General features: G+C 41.0%; 2 protein-coding genes across 4 annotated transcripts; both read right to left on the bottom strand.

The window, feature by feature from the left end:
- Positions 1–594: 594 nt before the first annotated feature.
- On the bottom strand, positions 595–12544 carry fam189b (family with sequence similarity 189 member B). Of its 3 annotated transcripts, none has more exons than XM_080896461.1 (15): positions 11569–12544; positions 11057–11326; positions 10907–10963; positions 10393–10500; positions 10145–10258; positions 9937–10044; positions 8838–8998; positions 8614–8713; positions 8463–8535; positions 5390–5687; positions 4956–5293; positions 4833–4874; positions 3219–3394; positions 2973–3113; positions 595–2885 (listed from the first exon to the last, which is right to left on the bottom strand). In XM_080896461.1, exons 2-15 carry the CDS (start codon positions 11288–11290, stop codon positions 2631–2633), a joined length of 2205 nt encoding a protein of 734 aa, XP_080752587.1. In that variant the 5' UTR covers positions 11291–11326; positions 11569–12544; the 3' UTR covers positions 595–2630. The 3 variants fall into 3 exon arrangements, with proteins under 3 accessions (XP_080752587.1, XP_080752588.1, XP_080752586.1); XM_080896462.1 differs by having other exon boundaries at positions 11057–11296; XM_080896460.1 differs by having other exon boundaries at positions 11057–12018; positions 12166–12544.
- A 1664-nt stretch (positions 12545–14208) lies between these two features.
- On the bottom strand, positions 14209–20883 carry rab13 (RAB13, member RAS oncogene family). Its single transcript, XM_080896463.1, has 8 exons — positions 20320–20883; positions 19575–19635; positions 18421–18481; positions 18212–18289; positions 16426–16515; positions 16044–16109; positions 15868–15918; positions 14209–15761 (listed from the first exon to the last, which is right to left on the bottom strand). Exons 1-8 carry the CDS (start codon positions 20441–20443, stop codon positions 15690–15692), a joined length of 603 nt encoding a protein of 200 aa, XP_080752589.1. The 5' UTR covers positions 20444–20883; the 3' UTR covers positions 14209–15689.
- Between the last annotated feature and the right edge of the window lie 549 nt (positions 20884–21432).

Below are 21432 nucleotides of genomic sequence, written 5' to 3'. Positions count from 1 at the left end.
TCGGTCGTTGTGTCCTTGGGCAAGACACTTCACCCGTTGCCTACTGGTGGTGGTCAGAGGGCCCGGTGGCGCCAGTGTCCGGCAGCCTCGCCTCTGTCAGTGCGCCCCAGGGTGGCTGTGGCTACAATGTAGCTTGCCATCACCAGTGTGTGAATGAATGGGTGAATGACTGGATATGTAAAGCGCCTTGGGGTCCTTAGGGACTAGTAAAGCGCTATATAAATACAGGCCATTTACCATAAATATTACTTTATTTTATTGTTTGTTAATCCAATTTAATCTGACAGAATTCAAGCATAAAAATGCACCTAACGCATGAGATGAACCAATGTTGTGTCTACACATACCAAACAACTTGGCAAAGAAACAGTTTTAAATTGTATCTTGAGGCTCTTTGTTACTTGCAGTCTCTTGGAAAAAAACACAATTTGTTCTTATTTCTTAAGCTGAATCTGGAAAACAGGTCTTTTGATCCAACATTCAATACCATTTGGAAAGTATCTGATTTGGTTAAAAACTTATTTTTTTCAGCACGACAGTGAAACCAAATACACTGCCAATGCATTACAAGCATACCTGGATAAAAAAACACACACATGATTAGTCATGGACTGGCCTCCTCAGAGCCGTGGCTTTATGTTGATAGAGAATTAAATGAAAAAGCAGCCAACACCCAAAGAAAAGATTTGATTGTACTTCTAGAAGCATGGACAACAATCCTTCAAGACTACATAAGAAATTATAAGAAATCTTGCCTAAGAGAGTTCTGGCGCTGTTGTACATTTAATATTAGCTAAATAATAGCTGCTTAAAATTGACCTTATACACTGTATTTCCATTTATGTTTGCATATATTTCAATAAAACACTGAAGCTACTTTACAGTTTACTAGCAAAATCTAAATAAATGAGGAGTTGCTGAAGACTTTTGCACAACACTGCATTTTGTCTATCATTTATTTCATTTCATGAAATACATTGACACTGCATTTAAAATCTGGAATAGGTGTCATACTTAGATTACATTTATTGTTCAGATCTCAAGGCTCTGTCCTGTTAAGCCTGCAATACAGATATACATTTCTTGAAATAAATTATGTTTTATGCAAGACAGGAGGTAGAAACACAGCTCAGTGCCTTTATAGGTGTATGCATGTGCCTGTAAGTGTGTATGTGTGTAAATCTTTAAACTTAGATACATACGTATGAGTGTATCCAAAATGTGCCTTTACTGATACGTATTCAGTATCATCACTTGGTGAGCACACCAGAAAGTCTTTCTAAAGAAAAAAAGAAATCCAATCTGATACAAATATATTATTACACTTCAAAATTCAGTACCCAGAGCTGCCAGACCCATCATAAATTCCCTGTCATGAGAGTATCTGGAAGATTTTCTTTTTGTTTTGTCATTCAACTAACCATCAGCAACCCGTAGAGTCCACAGGGACATGTGCTAACACATTTTGTGAAGCCTGACCACTTAATCAATTCATCTGTACATTTACTGCGAGAGACTCTTCATATCATCGGAGTACAAGTTACACCTATTTATCTTACAGGATCAAGCTGCTTTAGCCAGTGTCACATATTGAAACTCGATTAAAATCAAATTGGATACAGAGGCATGTTTGGAGCCCGTGGGAGCGCTGCAGATCCTTGTCCTTAGAGCTAGCTATTAAAACAAATACATTGTAACTGCCGACTATCACAGGTCTTGGGTGCAAGGGGAGGAAAAAAAAGGAAGCATAGTCAAAACATGCAGATAAAGACATTCTGAAGGACATGTTACTTAATTACACAGACAGTCAGGATTCAATGCACAAGGTTTCTGCTGTATCGCCGGTTGTAGCAAAACATGCGCACGGGCAAATGAAATGACCGTGTCCAGGGGCCACCCACAGAGAGTACATTTCACAGGCTGAGCCTGTGTCTGTGGCGTGCACTAATGTCAGTGTCTGAATGCTGGCTGCCTTATTTTTCGAAGGCCATCGTGTAGGTGGAAAAAGTGTGACTGAATTAGAAAAACACAAAATTAGCAACTCAGTAATGTGAAAGCATTTCTCATGTGTTGTCTGTTTATCTTACATTGTACTCAGCTGACTATATGATGATGCATTTTGTTTAATCAATGGAAGACAAAGTAAGAGCTTTCCTTGATCACTTCACCTGAGCGATCCCGTGAATGAATAGCAATGTACAAAAGGGCCAGAAGCATATTGCAACCCATTGTGTAACAGACTGAGATTAAAAGTAAGTGTAAGTAAATCTGAATGCTAGTTGAGTTCCATTTCCAGTCAGAGTTAGGAGCTCATTGGTGTGGCAGAAAAGATGCTTCTGGTAGGTTGATCTTGGCCAATAGGTTCTCTAAAGAGAGCCCATCAGAAATAAACATCTACAGAGCACTGCACTGCTGTTGATCTGTGAGGGAGCTCTAAGATGTTGTTCACATGATAAAGAGCACCACTAAGTAAGGCCATTTGCACAGCTTGCTCCAAGAAACGGAAGTGAATAAGAGACAAAGGAGGGAATAATATCTCAATAGGCTTCTAGATATTTCCCCCTACAGCCTTGTCATCTTGCGTGGCACCTATTTTCCTCCTCCACCCCTCCTTCACTCTCCTCTTCTTTTCACAGTGCAGACTCTGAGTAGAGAGCTCCCGATGACCCATGTGGTGCATGAGGTGTCACTAATCGACGCAGTGACGCTGAGGAGGAGAAGCTTAAATCTCCACAGCTGCGCAGGTGGATCCCTTCAGGCGCCCGGCTGCTGTAGTGTCGGTTGTGACGACTGTCACTGTGGGAATGGTGATGTCCGCGTCGATGAGGATGATGGGAATGATGGTTGGCTTGTCCGCGGCTTGTGCTCCAAGGCGTTCGCAACACCTGAAGATATTTTTATGAAGTTGTGAGAAAGGGCAGAAGGTTTGCTGCAAAGTGACATAACAGCGTAATCAGGACTTCTTTTTATACCTGCTCCAAGGGCAAGTGGTTGGCACCCTCAGCTCCACTCCTTCTCTTAGGTCCCTGCCCTGCGCTGCCAGCATGCTCAGATGGGGGTGCCAGGTTACGTTTGGAGCGCTGCAAGAAGCGAGCCACCAGAACCCGAGTGACCTGACGGAAACACAAGGAGATCAGAGAATGAGCAGACTGCACAGCCGTTCATATTTGCCACCTTACTGCTCCTGTAACTTCCTTCAAGAATTTTTTTTGACTTGCCTTAAGGTCTCCGAGAGAACGGTGGCAGTCTTTAGGTAAACGTAACGGTGAAGTGGGTGCAGGTTTGGAGGGGACCTGCACCCCCGTGGCTGCTAATTTGATGCTGCCTTTTCTGGGCAGAGCAGCAACCGGAGGCACAGAAGTGCGGGGCAACAGACACGCTTCAGAGGATGGGCCTTTGCATAAGAAGAAAAAGAAAATGTTACATGCAGAGCTATAATATCCTTTTAGCTGATCCAGCAGCAGAGTTGCCAGGTCTGTGTGACAAAACAAGCCCAATGCCAAGTCAAAAATATCCTTAAAAAACAGACACAGGCACAGAGCTGTGCAGACCATTATAGCAACTTGCATAATGCTGATCTGCAGGGGGCTAAGTATGAATAAATTATCTATCTATCCATCCTCCCATCCAATCCCAGCTGTCATAGGGCAAAAGGCAAGGTACACCTTAGAAAAGTTGCCAGGGGCAGGCCCATTTACTTGATTTAAAATATGGATCTTTGTTCACTCTAGACATTCAGCTAATTTCACCCAACCAGCAGACAGAAAAAAAATGTGACTGCAGCAGTATATAGTAGTTGCAGTCTGATTGGGGAGATGCCACAGGAAAACTGTAGATCCCTCCACATTACAGTACAATATGTGTTGATATTTTTATTCTTGCTGTATAATCTATATAAATAAAGATGTAGGCCGAGTCCAAGACAAAATTGCAAACCAAAAAGTCCTGAGCTGATAGAAAAACAAAATGGTGAAAAACAACCTTAACATATACTTAGAAAGGTTGGAAGTGAGGGAAACAACATACAGGTAGACATAGCTGAAATTTAACAGCTAAATTACAAACATTCTGACTTTTGCTGCATAAAAAAGCAGATGAAACAGCTGCAAAAACACAAATATTGCTGCTGATGATTCAAAGAGGTATAGTGTATATAGACTGTAGGAAGTGCTGCATGGTATTACAGAATGTACCAGACTGTCCCCCTGACTAGACAGTAAAGAGCATACTATTTAGTGTGTCTGATGGAATAATCTCCCATAATAAATTAGGCTACCTAAAATCTTATGCCTGTGATAGTGACATTAAGGCCTGTATCATGGATAATCATGGATTATTGCATTTTTCCATGACGTACTGTATCCATGACTTTGCTGCTTGAGCATCCATCCATTGGGGTCTGTCCTTTGAAAAAGAAAATGCAGATAAGAAGGCACATTACTGTTTCCACAAAGTGATGTCATTTATCAATATGTAATCAAATCACTGCTAATTTTGATGTTCTGGAAAAGTTTCATAAATCACGTGCACATGGGGCTGGATCTCCATGTCTCCTCTGAAGCGTACGTTTCCAGTCGTTGCTAAGAGGCTTTGATGAATGAGGGCAATTAGCGGTAAATGAGCTGAGCTATGTCTGATCAAAACAACTGAGACATGATCTCTTTTGGGGTTTCTCCTTCTAATTAGACAATCTCAAGTAAAGAGGAAGAAAGGATGACAGAGGTGGTGATGAAATGCAGCAAAGGTTCAGCTCTTTAACTAAGAACATTTGTACATCACACTGCCTGATAAAGTTTATCTCATCTTTAAGGTCCATAGGAGTGAGCTCTTACCTGTGTCTATAGATGCCTTGCTGCTTCCAGAGCCAAAGTCAACTAGAGAAATGTAAGTTCAGACAGGTTATGGGATCTATAAAGCTAGTTTAAGACATGTGTTTACGTTGGTGTCTGACTTACCTCTCTCAGTTGAGGAGCCCAGACCTGGCTCACTGTGTGACCTCACAAGGCGTAGGAAGCCTTCCCGGTCTTTTTGTACATTCTCTCCATCTCTTTCATTCTTCCCAGCTCTCCGGTGAAGACACAGGGGTTGGTGCGGATGGGGTTGCTCACTGGTAGCAGAGGAGGATGAGGTAAGGGGAGCAGAAGAGGCTGGGATGGCTCCTTGGACTGAAGGGGTGGAGGGGCGAACTCGAATCTCTGGGATCGAGGATTGGTGTTGAGAGGTGCAACTCCCTACTGCTTCCAGCTGGGAACAGCTACTAGCCAGGATGGTCTGGCGCCGCAACACTGGAGACCTGGATGACAAAACCGGAAAATGCCAAAACATATGTTGGCATGTGTTTGCAGTTTCAACTTCTGATTTTAACCCGGCATCGGACGTTTGCACTCACCTGTATGTGGTGGTGGCTGTGCTGGGTGAGGAGCAGGAGTTGGACCGCTCTCCTCTGAGGAATCGCCTGGATCTCGGCCCTCCTGCCAGAGGACTCTCTGGTGTTTGACACGGTGGGCCACCTAAGTTGATATACTCCCTACCATCTCCTCCGTCTCCACCCTCACTAGCGTTCCTGTTACGCCTCTCCCCTTGGTTTCTCAGCCCAACCTCCAAGAGGCAGGAGTCCTCAGAGGGGGAGGAATCATCAGGGATGTCCACAATCTCTGACATTAACAGAGATCCACTGTCCATAGACACTAAGAAAAAAAGGTAATCCTTTATTATGTAGGGAAAATGTTACATTTTGATTTCATTTATAGGACTTTTTAAGTAATCTAAGAAAACTCCTTACTATACCTCAGCAATAATATTGTCAGTAAAAATTATGACTTAATGCTTTTTTGTTTTCTGTTGTACAACACTGCACAGAGTTTGTGGAGTTTTAATGAGCTTGAAAGCGAAAATTTGATATGACCACCTTACTTCTTCAACATAGCCTGAAATCTTTTTATGTGAGCTTTCTTGGCATTTATTTAAGTAGTGTTCAGGAATAGTTCTAGGATTTTTGAGGGACATTCAAAGCTCTTCTTTGGCTGTTGGCTGCCTTTTGATCCATTTACTGTTGAGATGATCCCAAACTGCTTCAGTAATGTTGAGTTCTGGGCTCTGAGGAGGTCAGCCTGCAATTGAGTGTTCCCTTGTGTGTTTTTCTATCCAGGTGTGGTTTCACTCCATTGGCAGTGTGTTTGAGATCATTGTCATGCTGGAGAATGAGCCGTTACCAATCAGAAGTTTCCAGTTGGTGTTGCATGGTGGATCAAAATTCTAGGGTACTTCTGTGTGATCATATTTTCATTAGTTTTGGGAAGATCACCAACACCTGTGGCTGAACTGCAGCTCCAAACCATCGCAGAGCTTCAACCATAATTTACAGGCAGCTGTAGATCATTGTACCCAACCTCCTCTGTACATATTATTGATGATTTGAACCAACGACTTCACATTTGGATTCATCACTCAATAAGACCTAATGCCACTGATTTTCTGTCCAGTTCTTGTGTAACTTGGCATACCTCAGCCTTTTGTCCCTGTTTCCCTTGCTTAACAATGACTTCTTGACAGCCAGACTTCCACTGAGACCATTTCTGATGAGGCTTCACTTCTCTTTGGGAATCACCTTGTTGGTGGAAAAATATTGTGTGAACAAATGATCAGTTTTTTTGTGTCAGGCTGTTAATAACAAAGTGTCTAAAGACACAGTTAAAAATGGATTCTTTGTTAAGTTCTCTGTTATGTGCAGATACAACACTAGTTCATCCCTTGAATTAGGAGGCTTTTCATGCCTGAATGGTCAGTCTTAAGAGGCATGATAAGCATAACCTTAACCCTTACCCCATAAATAAACATTAATCTGAAAATGGTCAGGTAGAAACTGGACTGAAAATAAGTGGCAAAGGAACCAATCCTCAAATAAACACTTTGCAAGAACTTCAGAAAGCCTGGAGAAATATTCCTTATGATCACTGAAAAAAAAAGAGACAATATGTGGCTCCTTGGAGCAAAATATAAAGAAATGAGAGGTGGTGCAAGACTTTTACACACTGCTTTATGTTTCATTTTCAGTTTGTCTTAATTTGAAATATAGATCTGATTAATTCAATATATTTACTGTCAGTGAATACTGATTTTAGTACATTGCTGACATTTGAAAAAAGTCACTGGCAGATGAGGTTTAACACTTGTGTTTAATCCAATATAAAATTAACCACACTTTATTTTTATTTTTATTTCTTTCTTTACTCTAGCATGTAGTTTAAAAAAAGTATCTGTCCATCTTGTGGCTGTAGAGATGTCGACCTTTCTGTTGAATTGCACTAGATGGCACTTGGCTTGCAGTGTACAAAGGAACAAAAAATGGAAGAAAAGAAAAAAACAACCCAAAAATTATGTAATGTCATAACAACAGTACTGTCCCATTTCTGAAATTATGACGAACAAAAAAAGAAAAAGATAGACAGAGTTCACACCAGTCATATTTTTTAATAGCAGGTTAACACTGGTGTACCTAAATCATCTGTTTGTGTACCGGTTTAGAACAGAGTATTATTAATATGATTAGTAACACCTATATTAAAATGCTACCTTGTATGGCTTGAAAATTGCTTTAATTAAAATATGTGTATTAATGTTTTGGTCTTTTTACAATCATGTAAGCAAGGTGTTACATCCTGTGAGGACGTGGGAGTGTGTGGGCGTGGTGTTGTCCTCTCCCTTTCCTCCTCCTTCTTTCTTGCCCCTCCCCTTGTCTCTCTCTGTCCCTGCCTTCTCCTTTAGGACACACCTGCTGCTCATTTGCCCTTGTTGACCACCAATTACCCTCAGAGGTGATATAAGCTGGAGGAGAGCAGTGTGGATGTGGGAGAGACTTCTGGTGGTTTTCCCTTCTGTGCTGGTCAGTGTGTGATACTGGTCTAGGTGTGGAAAAGGCCTGCTGTGTGTGGCTCTTTGTGAGTAGCTCTTAACTGAGCAGTGGTTTTCCTTAAGTGTCGGTGGCCTCCATTATTTTGTTTGGCCTGCCTAGTAATTGCTAATAGCAGCGTTGCTGTCTTTTTCTGTTGAAGCCTTATAGTTGTTTTCTTTGTTGAAGTGGTCACCATCTCTTTGGGTTGGACTGTCTGATTTATCATTAAAGCAGCGTTGCTGTCTCTTTTTGTTGTTACTGTTTATATGAATATTGAGTTAATTGATTATAATAAAGATTTATTTTGTGTTAAATACCTCTGCCTGGCGTTCTTTTCATTTCAACCCGGATCCAATTGTTACCGTCCCCCACCCTCTTCGCCTACACAAGGCTAAATAAAAATCTGTATATTTGGTTTGGGAGTGAAGTACCCCTTCAAGTTTGGAACTAGTTTTTAAAATGATAATTATGTTGATTTTTAGTAACTTTTTCTAATAATTTTTTAATAATAGTTGTTTTTTAATATTCCAAATGCAAATGGCTCCATAAAACATATATTCCATTAGCTAACCTTCTCCACTGAAGGCGGTGGAAGTTCCTCTCTCTCCAGACAGCTCAGTGCCGTGGGGGTCAAACACTGTGGCCTTGATAGTCACAAAAGACAAAGATCAGCTTCTCACTAAGTCCATCACACAAACACATACAAGTACACACATACTTACCTGACTGGCAGCTCTCTGTCCCATCACAGCTTCATAAGGAGGAGGGCAGTCAGTGGGGTAGAGGGGAACGGGGCTCTCCATGGAGCCATTATAGGTGATGCTAAATGTGAATTCAAAAATATCAATCATTTGGTTTTACAAAATGTAGCCTAATCATGTAAGTGAATGGCTACTAAACGTCGAACACAAGTGATATTGATGCATTTTAAGTGCATGTTTAGTACCTCTGAGCATCTGTCTCAGAGCTGCAGGTGTACTCAGGAGGATAATAGGGGGGTGGAGGGATGGGTGGAACAAACTCCTCAAAGTCCATGATGTTGGTCAGGAAGGCATCCTGAGGAGTGGTGCATTCTGGGTTGACAGACCGAGAGCGATGTGGGGCCAGCTGGACAGGAATAAAAAATTGGGTACATCTTTAAAAGATACAGTGTTGTGAAAAAGTATCTTCTATCTTTCTGATCTCTTATTTTTTGGCATATTTGTCACACTTACATGTTTCAGATCAGCAAACAAATTTTAAAATTAGACAAAGATAACCTGAGTAAATACAAAATGCAGTTTTTAAAGGATGAATTCTGTTATTAAGGGAAAAAAATATGCAAACCTACCTGCCCTACGTGAAAAATTTGCTGCAGTATTTGGACGACTTGCCTTAGCTGAATGAACCATGAACTCTGCTCTCTATCAGAAAATCCTGAAGGACAATGTCCAACCATCATTTCATGCCCTGAAACTCAATCACACTTGGCTTATGCAGGAGCACAATGATCCAAAACACACCTTAATGTCCATCTTTGAATGGCTAAAAATGACAAAATTAAGGTTTTGGAGTTGCCTAGTCAAAGTCCAGACTTAAACAGGACTTATCTTAAACAGGCTGTGCATGCTGGAAAAACCTCCCGTGTGGGTGAATTAAAACATTTCTGCAAAGAACAGTTGGGTCTGATGGCGAGTTTGAAAAACTCATTGCCTATTACTGCAAACTGTTGATTGCGGTTCTTGCTGCCAATGGTGGCACAACCAGTTATTAGGTTTCAGGCAATTACTTTTTCATAGAGGGCCAGGTGGGTTTGGACGTTTTATTCCCTTAATAAATCATTTAAAAACTGAATTTTGTATTTGTTTGAGTTATCTTTATCTAAATGTTTAAACATTTTTCAAAATCAGAAACAGGTAAGTGTGACAAATATGCAAGAAAAGAAATCAGGAAGGGAGCAAATGCTTCTTCACAGCACTATATATTTTCTAATCTCTTAAGGCAGCAGTCCAGCACATTTGCAGGGTCCACATTTTAAATGTAAAATGTGCTGAATCTGTTCCTACCAGGTGCAGGAGGTCCAGGGAGAATATGTGGATACTGCAGGTCACGGTGGACAGGGTACAAATGATGGTGGAGAGAATGCTGAGACCACACGCACTGAACAAAAGGTCCTGTATAGACGATGCATTCAAAAGAAAACAAAATCTTGGTTTATGTAATCTTTTATGTGGAAAATGGATTTCCAGTGTGGTCAAAAAATATTCTACCTACCTTCAGCTGTTTTCTGACTGAGTGGCACCCATTATCCTGGTTGAGGACCAGCTTTTCCTCATCTGTGGAGCAGGGGTCTGTGCGTGCACAGCACACACACAGACCATTTTCCACCTAAACACATTGGATTGGTGTAAAGCACTAATCGGTAGACCAAAAGTGGATATTTGCAGCTATTCCTGTCACGTTTTCCATGCATCTAAGCATGAAGGTAGAAGACGAAGCTTGCATAATATTGCTCACTGTACCTGGCAGGTGAGCATGGACTTGACCATCTGTGCATTCTGACAGGACAGCATTGAGCCAGCTAGACTGAGTATCACACACACTGCAGACAGCAGCATAAACAGTGACACCTGTGGAGATACACAGAGATGACGTTTGAGTTAGAGTGTGGCATTCAACCAAAGACCACAGCAGGATATCTCATGGTTCAAGATGCTTTCAACCAGAGTAAAGAACATGTTCAATGAAAGTGCCTGTTTTAGATCCTGGTCCTGTTTTCTGTCCTGAATGCACTGAAATCTTAAGCCTGCTAAGTGTTTTACTTCATGTGCACAGTGTAATCAAAATATAAAATATGATAGATTTTTTCATGCAGATATAGAATTGTTTAAACCACATAGTGACAAAACACCCCAGTACAAAGACCCTCAATTATCAGTTATGTAAGAATGCACATTTTAAACTCCCACTTTTATGCCAAAAAGGATGAAAAGTTTGAAATTCTCAGAAAGATTTGATGCAATGTGCTACACATACCACCAGCGTCAGAGGTCTCCTCCATGAGATTATTCCAACAATCCCCGATGCCACCACCTGGAAACAAAAAGCATGTGCACCATGAAATACCTCCTTTAGTATATCTGCTGTAACATACTGTTGTTTGTTTTCAGTACGAGTTACACTTACAAAGAAACCAGCCCAGAATGGACAGGACTGCCTTACGCGGGGAGTGGTGGTGAAGGCCATGCTGGTGAAAGAGAAGGCCAGGACCATTGCTCCCAAGCCCAGGTGGCAGAGCCCCAGGTAAAGGAGCAGTCGGGCTCCACCAGGCCCCCGGCCAGACATGCCCCTGCGGCTGTCTGACCAACCCCGGGACCCAGAGGCTGAAGCCACGCTGCTAGAGTCTGAAGGTGAAGGCATGTTTGGCTTGTGGAGGAGGCAGGGAAAGGGTTTACGCTTACAGCGGGTTCATAAGACAAGTTGTGTGGGCAGAAGCACAGGAGAGCAGGAGAGAGAGAGACATAAATGCTGGCTTCAGAGCTCTGCTCTGTCACAGTTATGCACCAAATTCTCCACTGGCAGGTTCTGCGCAATGTCCCATGGTGCACACTGTAGTCCAGCCAGTGAGTCCAATAACTTTGTCAGCAGAAAGTTGAAAAAATGAGCTGCTACCACACAGTCGCAGGCACCATACTCACCTCATCTGATGTTTCAGCTTTTATACTTTTAAGTCCACACAGCGTCTCTTTCACCCCACTCAGTTCAGAAGCCAATGTAGCTTATATAGTACAGTCTACGCCATTCTGCTGCCCAGCCATTCTTTGATTATAACGCTAACAGGCAAACTGGGCAATTCGTTTTCCTTTTAAATCTTCACATTATTGCTATTATTACTCATTTGCTTTTTGCTGCTTCCTCCTCTCCACCTCCTCTCGTCCCTCTCTCCCTCCTCTAGCCCGTGGCATTGCGGTAACTGGAGACCCGAGCAGGCCGCAAATTCTAAAGCATCTCAGAGATAGCAGCTGTTCGCTTGTAGTTTTACTCCCAGCAGAGGCGGCATGTGGGGGTCAGTCCGTGCGTCCAGTCTTGAGGAACATCATCTGAACATGTGCGCTCCCCTCCCGCGACCTTTTTATCAGCTCCTTATCCTGTCACGGAAGAGAAAAAAAGACGGCGAGGAGATCAAAACCCTAAGATCACCCTAAGACTAATTAGCTATCCCGGCATGAACAGGAAATAAATGTTCCATCGATTTTCAAACTGCACCAAAATAGCAGCCAGGCTGGAATATTTACCAGCAGACTATCTATCTTTGTTAACTCCACCTCGGAGGTTTTTGCGGCGGTCCACACAAGCACCTAGACTCCCCTCCTCCTCTTGTTCTTCCTCCTCCGCCGCCTCTTTCCTCCCTGCAGTCACGCGGGCATCCCGTTCAGCCCGTGTGTTTGTGAATGTGTGTATGTACCACCGACGTTTACCTCACAGCCTTTCACCAGACATCACACCAATACAGCCGCTTAGCCTTCCCGTGCCCCCTCATAGCACAGCAACTTAAGTTTATCTTTCATTATCGTGTTTGCTCGCCCCTCCCCTCTGCTGCCCTCGCATCTCTTCCTCTGTTTCCAAGCCGAGCTGTGACTCTGGCAGAGGAACGGATCGTGTTTGCAAACCACAACCTGCCCTATACGTGATGACAAGGCACGCAGAACGTGCAGCCAACTCGGTGATGCGGCAGAGAGCGTTAACACAGTCCTGGTGCTGATGCTGGGAAGGAGGGGTGGTTGCCTAGCGACAGGATCCAGCTTTTACTGCTGCAGCGACGATTAAAACAACAACAACAACAACAACACACACAAAAACCCGAAGCAGTTGCTGTTGGCAGGAGAGTTAAAAAAGAAAGAAAGAGAAATAGACGGTGGCAGAGATTCTTTGTAGTGAGAATGTGTGTCCTGTAGGTGGCTCGTCTAAAACAACCAGCGATGTGTCTATCATATGTAATGTTTCTTGTTCGTTCAAAGACCCTCATAGTGACTAACAGATCTCGGTGTCAGATTCTCAAAATAAATACTACGGGACTTACAGGACGTTACCATTATACTTGGATGATAGATTTTCACAGTAAAAGCCCTAATTTTTTTGTGTGTGGAATGTCCAGTATGCTTTAACCACAGACAAAATAAAAGATGGATATATCTTCCAGGTCGGAAAAACAAAGCCCATGTGGAAGTGTTGAATACTCTGAGAAGGTGATAACTTTCAAAAACACTTCCAGTTCTATAGAAGTCACAAAACTGCTTTCTAACTTGAACTCTGCCAACAGTTTCCTGCTGAGTTTAAAGGCTTGGCCACTCATGTGGGGTCGTATTGAATAATAATAATTTTTAATGAGTGTATTTTGTAAATCGTTGTCATATTATGTCTCAAAATAAATCTGTGGTGTGAAACCACAGCTCATTGGCAAACAATTTCTTAATCTCAAGTCCTTAGCCAATGAGCACAGTTTCACAGTCAGTCATCACATCACATCATTTTTCTTTTTCTTTTGGAAACCAAGATGGTGATAGCAAATCTCAAGGCTTCACAAACCGGTGGGTGATGTTATGGTAGCTATGTGCATCTTTTATACTCACTATGGCTTAAATGCATTTGAAATTTCCAAAATAAAAGCCCCCCCACTCAGGTATGTCAGACAGTGCCCCCCCAAAAAACCCCTAAAATAAATAAATAAATTAAGTCCCCCAATTTTAAAGAATGCTTTAAAATGTGCTTTTGAAAAATTAAAGCCACCACTTACTTGTTGAATATCATGAAATTGCTTTCACACTGAAGAATTTTCAAAACAAAACAAAAAACCCCACAACACAGTTTTATAACCTATGTCCCTCTTTTCTATGAAGTCTATGGACTAGGACACAGAGTTTAACATCGCTTAATTGATGTCATTTAAGGTATTTAATTAAAGAAAAAAAGATGTTCTGCCTAGCTAAGTCTTTCACAATACAACACTGTATCCATATTTTTCCTAATTGATAACATTATGATTTTCAGTATTGAAATTGTGCAGCTGTCATTTCACTATTTCACATATCTGGGATCACTGCTCTGTTCCTGAGGTTTCCTTCATTTTTTCCCTTTAAATGGATTCTGAGGGGAGCTTTTCCCTTATCAAGATTGAGAATCTAAAGATAGAGGATGTTGGATGCTGTACAAACTGTAAAGCCCCTTAAGGCAAATGTGAATACAGAGAATAACATTTATGACAATGCTAAACCAGGAAAGAAAAACTATTGCGTCACTGTACCAACAGGAACTTAAAAAAATACAACAAACAATATATTTATAGTTTTGCAATTTTATTCATCAAGCGTCAGGTCTTGCATACAATCTGGCAGGTGTAAGAAAACTAACAATGTGGAGGAAATTACAAAAGAAAACAGAAATTTAGAGCGTGTGTGTAGAGAAAAAAAAGATCTGTCAGAATCAGATGAAGACCTGCAATCGGTTATTTTGAACGATCATCAAACTGCCTGAACAGAGAGGCTGCCATGTCAGATGTCGCTAATATGTGGTAGCGTTTAGTAAGAGCTTTCCCAGGCACTTCAGATAAAAGGCAAGACCCACTAAATCAATTCGCTATGAGGGACACATGAACACGCTGCTGCTTCCTAGGCTTTTACATCCTGCCCATTCACTTGCTTAATCCATCTTTTTTTTTCCCATCTCTCCACTCATCTTCTCATATTGCACTTATCACTGTCCATATCTAATATCTATATCCACATTCTCAATCCATTCATCTATTAAAACAAGGCGTTGTTTTACACAGAACTTGTTTCACATTCAAGTCCAGCGACCAACTTGTTTCATCATTAATGTGTACGTCATGTTTTTACCTTCGCTCTAACAATTCTGGTCATTTTATCATTTATAACTTAAAGCAGACCTATCATGCTTTTCCTTTTTGTTATGCATATGCCACTGTGCTAATGCCAAAACTTATAATAATGAGGTCACTGTTTTTGCAAGCAATTCATGTGAGCCAAAAACTCAGTTTTATACATGTCAGAGCCCACATATTCCTTATGTGGGCTTAAAGGGAAGGTCTGCACAAAGGTCACACATTTAAAAAAAGGTGTGAATCATGTAAAGCTACTTTAGCAGAGACCAAGACTAAAAAATATGAATTTGGAAATTTGCATAATAGGTCCTCTTTAATAAATTTGAATTCCCCAGTAGTATTTAAACCTCAATTTCTCAGATGCTTATGACCACTTGAACTCTAAATAAAACCCTGTGTCCATCAAGTGAATCAAAACAGACCACATTAGTGTTTTACGGCCAACTGAGCTCCATAAAGCTACTCCTGCACATGCTCACACATTAGAAATGAATGAAATGGTAGCATTAAGAGACAGCTGCAGTTCTTTTAAGTGCTGGTGTGCTGTTGTAGGAACGATAACGTAAGCGAGAAAGATATACGGTCAGTGACAGCAATGTGTGCCATGGTGGGGACCTTTTTTTTTTTTTTTTTAAAGGTCTCGGAGTCAGACTCCAACTTTTTGTGGAATCATGTTTATCGCAGTAGATGTCACATAAAGGATATGTTCAGTCTGAAAAACTGGGGCTGCTTTATCCATATATTATTTTGGAGACAGCAGAATTCTTGTGGAAGAACTTATAAAGGGAGTATAGTGTAGTTTAACAGAGCTTTAGCACCTCTCTGTCGTTGATATTTGCAAACCCTGCCACATTTTTCCTTGTCAACACAGGCGCTCCTAAGTTTCTATGTTCTTTCTTCCATACACTAGTGAAATCATGTCTAGAGAAGAACGCACTTGGAGGATTTTTTCTCTGTGCTGCTGGTGATTTTCACCTGTTGACCTCTGGGGCCCTGACAAACAAACAGACGAAAAAATTACGTTACCGTCATACAGTATGTAGAGCATGCAAAATTACTCTTTATAGCGCTGCATTACTGATCTTGTGTTTTGGCTTACTGGCTTCTTGCTGGATTGTTGTAGTATGTCTCGTGCCAAAGCCAGAAAAGACTGCAGGACAGATAGATTGAAACACAGAAAGAGAGAAAATATAGGTCTGTTGCATATTAACACACAACAAACATTAACAAAAGAGCTATAATAAAACAAGCTCAATGTATGGAGAAACTGCTCACCTCCTCGACATTAATGCTGGACTTCGCACTGGTCTCAAAGAACCTGATGCCGTGATCTTTGGCCAGCTGTTAACATTAGGAACAGAGATGGTTACAGGAGGACAGGATATGGGTAATAATCACTTCCTGGGTTTTATCTCGAGTAAATTTAGCAACTTTGACCATTTCCCAAGCATTCCTGTCCGCTAAAGTTTAACAGGGAGGAATCCATGCAATATTCTTTCTCAAAATGAAATCTTTGCAAAGTAGCCCCACAAATGATTAATTTTGAATCCATCTACTCATGTGTATCTTACCCTGGATGATAGTTTAACTACCATCAAAGTAAACCTACACCTCTGCTGTTTCATTACAAGTAAAAAAAACGCAAGCGACATCTTACCTTTTCTCCTGTCTCCTTGGAAACTTTCCGCTTTGTCTCAATGTCACACTTATTACCTAGTAACATCCGACTGACCCCAGCTGATGCATTCTGGGAAAGAGGGAATGTGATTAACTGATCAAAATGACTTCAACAAAGTGAAAGAGAGCACAGAGAGCAAAAACCTCAACAGAGACACTAATAGCAGCTGTTTGTCAGCAGAGCGGTTTCTCCCTTTAAACCAAGACCATTTCCCTGAAATGCTCCATTGCCATCTTTCCGCAGTTCGTCAGTGCTGCCGTCTACAGTTTGTTTACAGGCAAAACAAGCAAAACAAATCTCTCAGAGTCGCTGACAACTTGCGGGCCACAAATACATGAAATCATAACAGTTGCTTTATGAAAATGTGACTGAATCATTCATATGTTTAACAGCTGTGAACAGACTGAAAACAGCTATAAAAGCGATTTTCAGTTCAGCTCAGTTGTGATGCTTACATGAAAGTGTTTAAAAAAAACAAAAAGAAAATGAAGAAGGTAAGCAAGTGCCATGTATATCTGTAAACAATGACACTGGTTACGCATTTATAGCTATACTATGTTCTTAATTTTACTTGATGTAAAGATATTGAACACCACGTGTTTGCATATTGTCTGTTTAATTGGAATATTAAAATGGGCAGCATTCACTTATTGAAAAAGCTTCTTATAGTTTTGTAATTAGTCTCATTAGGTTTTATTTTTATTTCATTTTGAGTTTTTGCTTCTAAATCAGTTTAGTTTCAGTCGGTTTGCCCATTTCAGTTCATTTTTTATTTATGGAAAAGTTTCTATTCATTTCAGTTTTACTTTTAGTCTTTGTTATTATTCCTGTGTGTGGAGGGCATATGCCAGTGTCAATAAACACATCTCTCAAGGCAAGTTTTTATATCTTTTTTTAACCAAAGTAACACTCAAGTTCACAAAATCATTTGTTAGCTTTAGCTTGTTTCAAAAGTCTAGTTTTTATTTTACTTTAGTTAATTGATTTTTTTAACATCTAGTTTTAGTTCAGTTTTAATAATCTTGCTTCCTGCATTATCTTTAGTTTTTCTTGAATATCTGAGCAACATTAAAAATCCAACTAAGAGTTCCCGGGTGCGGTGCCTATCCCCAGCTGCCACTGGGTGGGCAGAGGTCCAGCATGGGGCTAACAAAAACACATATACACATGCTTGGTCAAATCTACACCTATGTCCAATTAACAACCATCGGTCAACCTTATTTCAAAGCACCAGAAATCTGTGGACTGTGGGAGAAAGCTGGAGCCACAGGGAGAAGATGTAAACTCCACACAGAAAGGTCCCAGTCGACCAGGAGGTTCAAAGCACCTTCTTGCTGTGAGACAACAGCGGTAACTTTCCTTTCATGTTATGCCCTTGTTAGCGTGGCTCCTAGCTGCTAGCCAGGACTTTAGAAAGTTTTACATTTATCTGAGGTCTCCCACACAGCGTGACACCTAGCCAACATGTGAGTAGAAAACCTCTTCAGTCCTTAATCAACTAAAAGTTTTACTTTGGTTGAAAAACATCATTAACAAAGTGAGCACAAGAGGCCATGCTGGATAGTTTTATGCTGGTTTATGAACAAGAAAGGTTATCCTGAGAACAATCCACATACATAATGGTGTAGAGATTACTGTTTCCTCAGCAGAAGATACAGGAATTTTGCTTCTTTGATTTAAATGAACTGACCAGATAAACTCATTAGCTTTGCAGTCTTGGTCTTTCCTAGTTATCTTTGTCACGGCTAATAGAAAACCGGCTTACTTCTCTGATGCTCTTCATCCAGTTCTGAATGTTTTCAAAGGACTTCTCGTCAGTGATGTCGTACACCAGGATGATGCCCTGATGAACAGAGAACAGACAGGAGAGAGAGCATTTACGGAGTCAGTCAAAGGTGCAGACTGAGCACAAAGAGGCAGTGATGTCAGCCTGATTATCCAGGCCTGATTGTCCTGGAGGCATACTGCGCTCACCATGGCTCCTCTGTAGTAGGCTGTTGTAATGGTCTTGAATCTCTCCTGCCCTGCTGTGTCCCTAGAAAAAGCACACACTTAGAATCAAAAAGGTGCTGCAAGGTCTTTAAAATACTTCTATCATATGAAAAAAACCTGGAGTATAGCAGAATGCAGAAAGATTCATTTGAGGTGAGACACTACAGGCTACAAGCTACAGGGTAAGTTTGCACTAACAGATACATTTTCCCACTAAAATACTTCCACTAAGAATATTTTTTTTTGCATCACAGGTTTTCTGAAACTATGTGTTAATATCAAAATGTATAAATTTAAACTTTTTTGCAAACTTTTACAGGTGAGAAATGTAAACATTCGATGAAGCCAGGATCAAAGTTCTTGTTTGTGTTTTGCTGGCATCCCAGAGCCGACGGTTTTTATAGAGGGGATTTTGGATCTCTCATTTTTTGTACTCCATAAATCAGAAAGATCTGTCAACAGTCATAAAAGGTTTATTTTCACCGTGTCTTCAGAAAAAAACTTCTATAAATTTGGTTCTGAATTATATATGAGCAAACCTCTCTTTAAAACAAGAAGAAAAACAGCAGAATAAAGAGAATCGCTCAGCAATGATTGGTGTCTGTAGGTGCTGCTGAAAAGGAGAGTTTAGGCTCTAAAATGAGGGGAAAAAAATCATTTTTGAGAAACTGTTTTGTAAAAATCCATACGTTTCTTTGCTGTAATTGTAGACAGATTACCTGCATGCATTAAGAGGAATTTATAGCAAGATTAAACACATTTACGTTTGTATTTCAAATACTTCCTTTATATTGATGTGAAAGAAGGAATCAAAACAGGCCAAATCTGACCAAAAAACCAACAAAAAATAAACGTGTTTTTGTCTGTGCTGGTATTTGACGCTGCTATATCTTCTCTAGCAGCACCCTTAAATGACATGGAGTAGCTCTCTGTGGTGGCCGTGTGTGATGGACTTGGACATGAACCCTGTCATAAAATCCTGATTTGGACAAGAAGAGGGAGGTTCCTCCTTCCTCTCAGGAAAACGAGCCGGAGGCAGTCAGAGGGCAGAGAAAGATAACTCAACAAATCAGGGTTTATCTGCCTCACCATATCACAAACCGTTTGCAGACAAACAACCACATGCCACTTCTTACCAGACTTGCAGTTTCACTTTCTTTCCATCCACTTCAATGGTTTTTACTTTAAAGTCGATTCCTGGGAGACAACAAGGGGGGGGGGGGGCAAAGACTGCATTAAATACCCCTATTGGAGACAAAAACTCATACATTGCAGTTGATATGAGTCACCCTCACTAAGGTGGCGACACTGAACATACACCCCCTACCCCCCAGGGTGTTGCCATCCACAAGCAGACATAAAGATCAGACATACAGACCTGCAAACTGCTACAGACTGCTGTGTTTTTGTGTTTTTCTGCTGGATGGACAAGCTGACAGACACATAGACAGTGCGGGGCAGAAGAGGGGGTTGACTGTGCAAAACTGTGCATGCCAGAAAGCCAGCCATTCTTCTGGGAACGTAGAGATGGTAAAAGAGATAGGAATGAGGGTGGGTGGACCCTCTGTGAGCCAAATGAGAGGAATGAGATCTGAGGGAGAGATGGGGGAGAGGGTCAGGGAAGAGAGAGCACACACATTCAGCAGGGAGAAAAGAAAAAAAAGGAGAGAGAGAGACTAAATAAAGAAAAAGAAAATAAGAGAGCGCAGACTAGTTGGGACATGAAAGCAGTCCGGGAAACCAGCTCTTACAGTAAACAGAGGCAAAACGGAGCTTGAAATGTCAGCAAACATTTGTCTTGCTCATATCCCAAGTTTCACAGAAGCCAATCATAAGCTGAAGCAGAAATGTCGCAGACTGTAATTCAAACATTAAACGTACCGATGGTGGAAATGTACGTAGAGTTGAAATTGTCCTCAGCAAAACGAATGATCAGACACGTTTTTCCCACTCCGCTGTCCCCGATGAGTAACAGTTTGAAAAGGAAATCATACTTTTTCGCCATGGTCGAAGTTGTTCTTCAAGCAGAAGTCAAAGCAGGAGCGGGGAAAGTTTGGTCTGTCTCTTCACCGGAGATCTTCTCATCCACCACCAAACGCGTTAAATCTAGATTTCTTTTCCTTGTGACTTAAAATAAGCAATCTCCTGCGAGTGGATCCTCTTCTTTTTCCTCTTTTCACTCTCAGACTTGTCACCGGTAAATTCCGATCCTCCTCCGTGTTGTGTTTGGACTGCGCAGGATAAAGTTGTACAGACTCTTTCAGATCAGCCCTCATGTATTAAAGTTTCATTCCGCTGCAATTAGAGAGTCGTTATTATCCCGTTTACAAGCATATCGGGGTGGAAACAAGTTTATCCAGTCTGCAGAAATACCACTTAAAAAAAAAGAAAACGGAACTTGCTGTCGGCCCCAATCCCACAGCAGCTACGTGTGGGAGAGCTTTATGGGAGTGAACGGTTCACAGTTCGCAGGCACTCACTCAGCACGGACACTAGGTGGCGCCATTTGATCAGTAAACACGTGTGTATGGACCGATACAAGTGAAAAAGTTGGTTTAAACAACATGTGCTCTTTCCTTACATCCTCCATGAAATAAAATGATATTAATAAATCTATAATCTATAATCATGGGGTTTTCTTGTTGAGAAATGCTCTTGGATAACTCTAACAGCATTGCTCAACTTTGATTCCTTCTCAGTCATTTGATTATTAAAGGAAATAATCAGGAATTGAGGTTGAAGTAAAAAATATTCAAAAACAGTAAAATGCTGCTTAAAGTCCTTCTGCATTCATGTAATTCTCCCTCACTGAAGAGTACTTTTACTTAAACCTTTACTTAAGTAACATAATGCAGGGCCTTTACTTGGAGTACGTTTTAAGTGAATACTTTGTACCCTTAATAAGACAAAGCAATACAAAGCTAACATTGTTTATGAAGCTTAATCAAATAACAACTAATGTTCTACATCCCTGCAAGAAAGAGACTGTTGGAT

This window comes from Rhamphochromis sp. 'chilingali' (assembly GCF_963969265.1).
Source record: "Rhamphochromis sp. 'chilingali' genome assembly, chromosome: 11".
NCBI lineage: Eukaryota > Metazoa > Chordata > Actinopteri > Cichliformes > Cichlidae > Rhamphochromis > Rhamphochromis sp. 'chilingali'.
The sequence above is the reverse complement of the archived record's forward strand: the minus strand, read 5'-3'. Positions and strand labels throughout refer to the sequence as shown.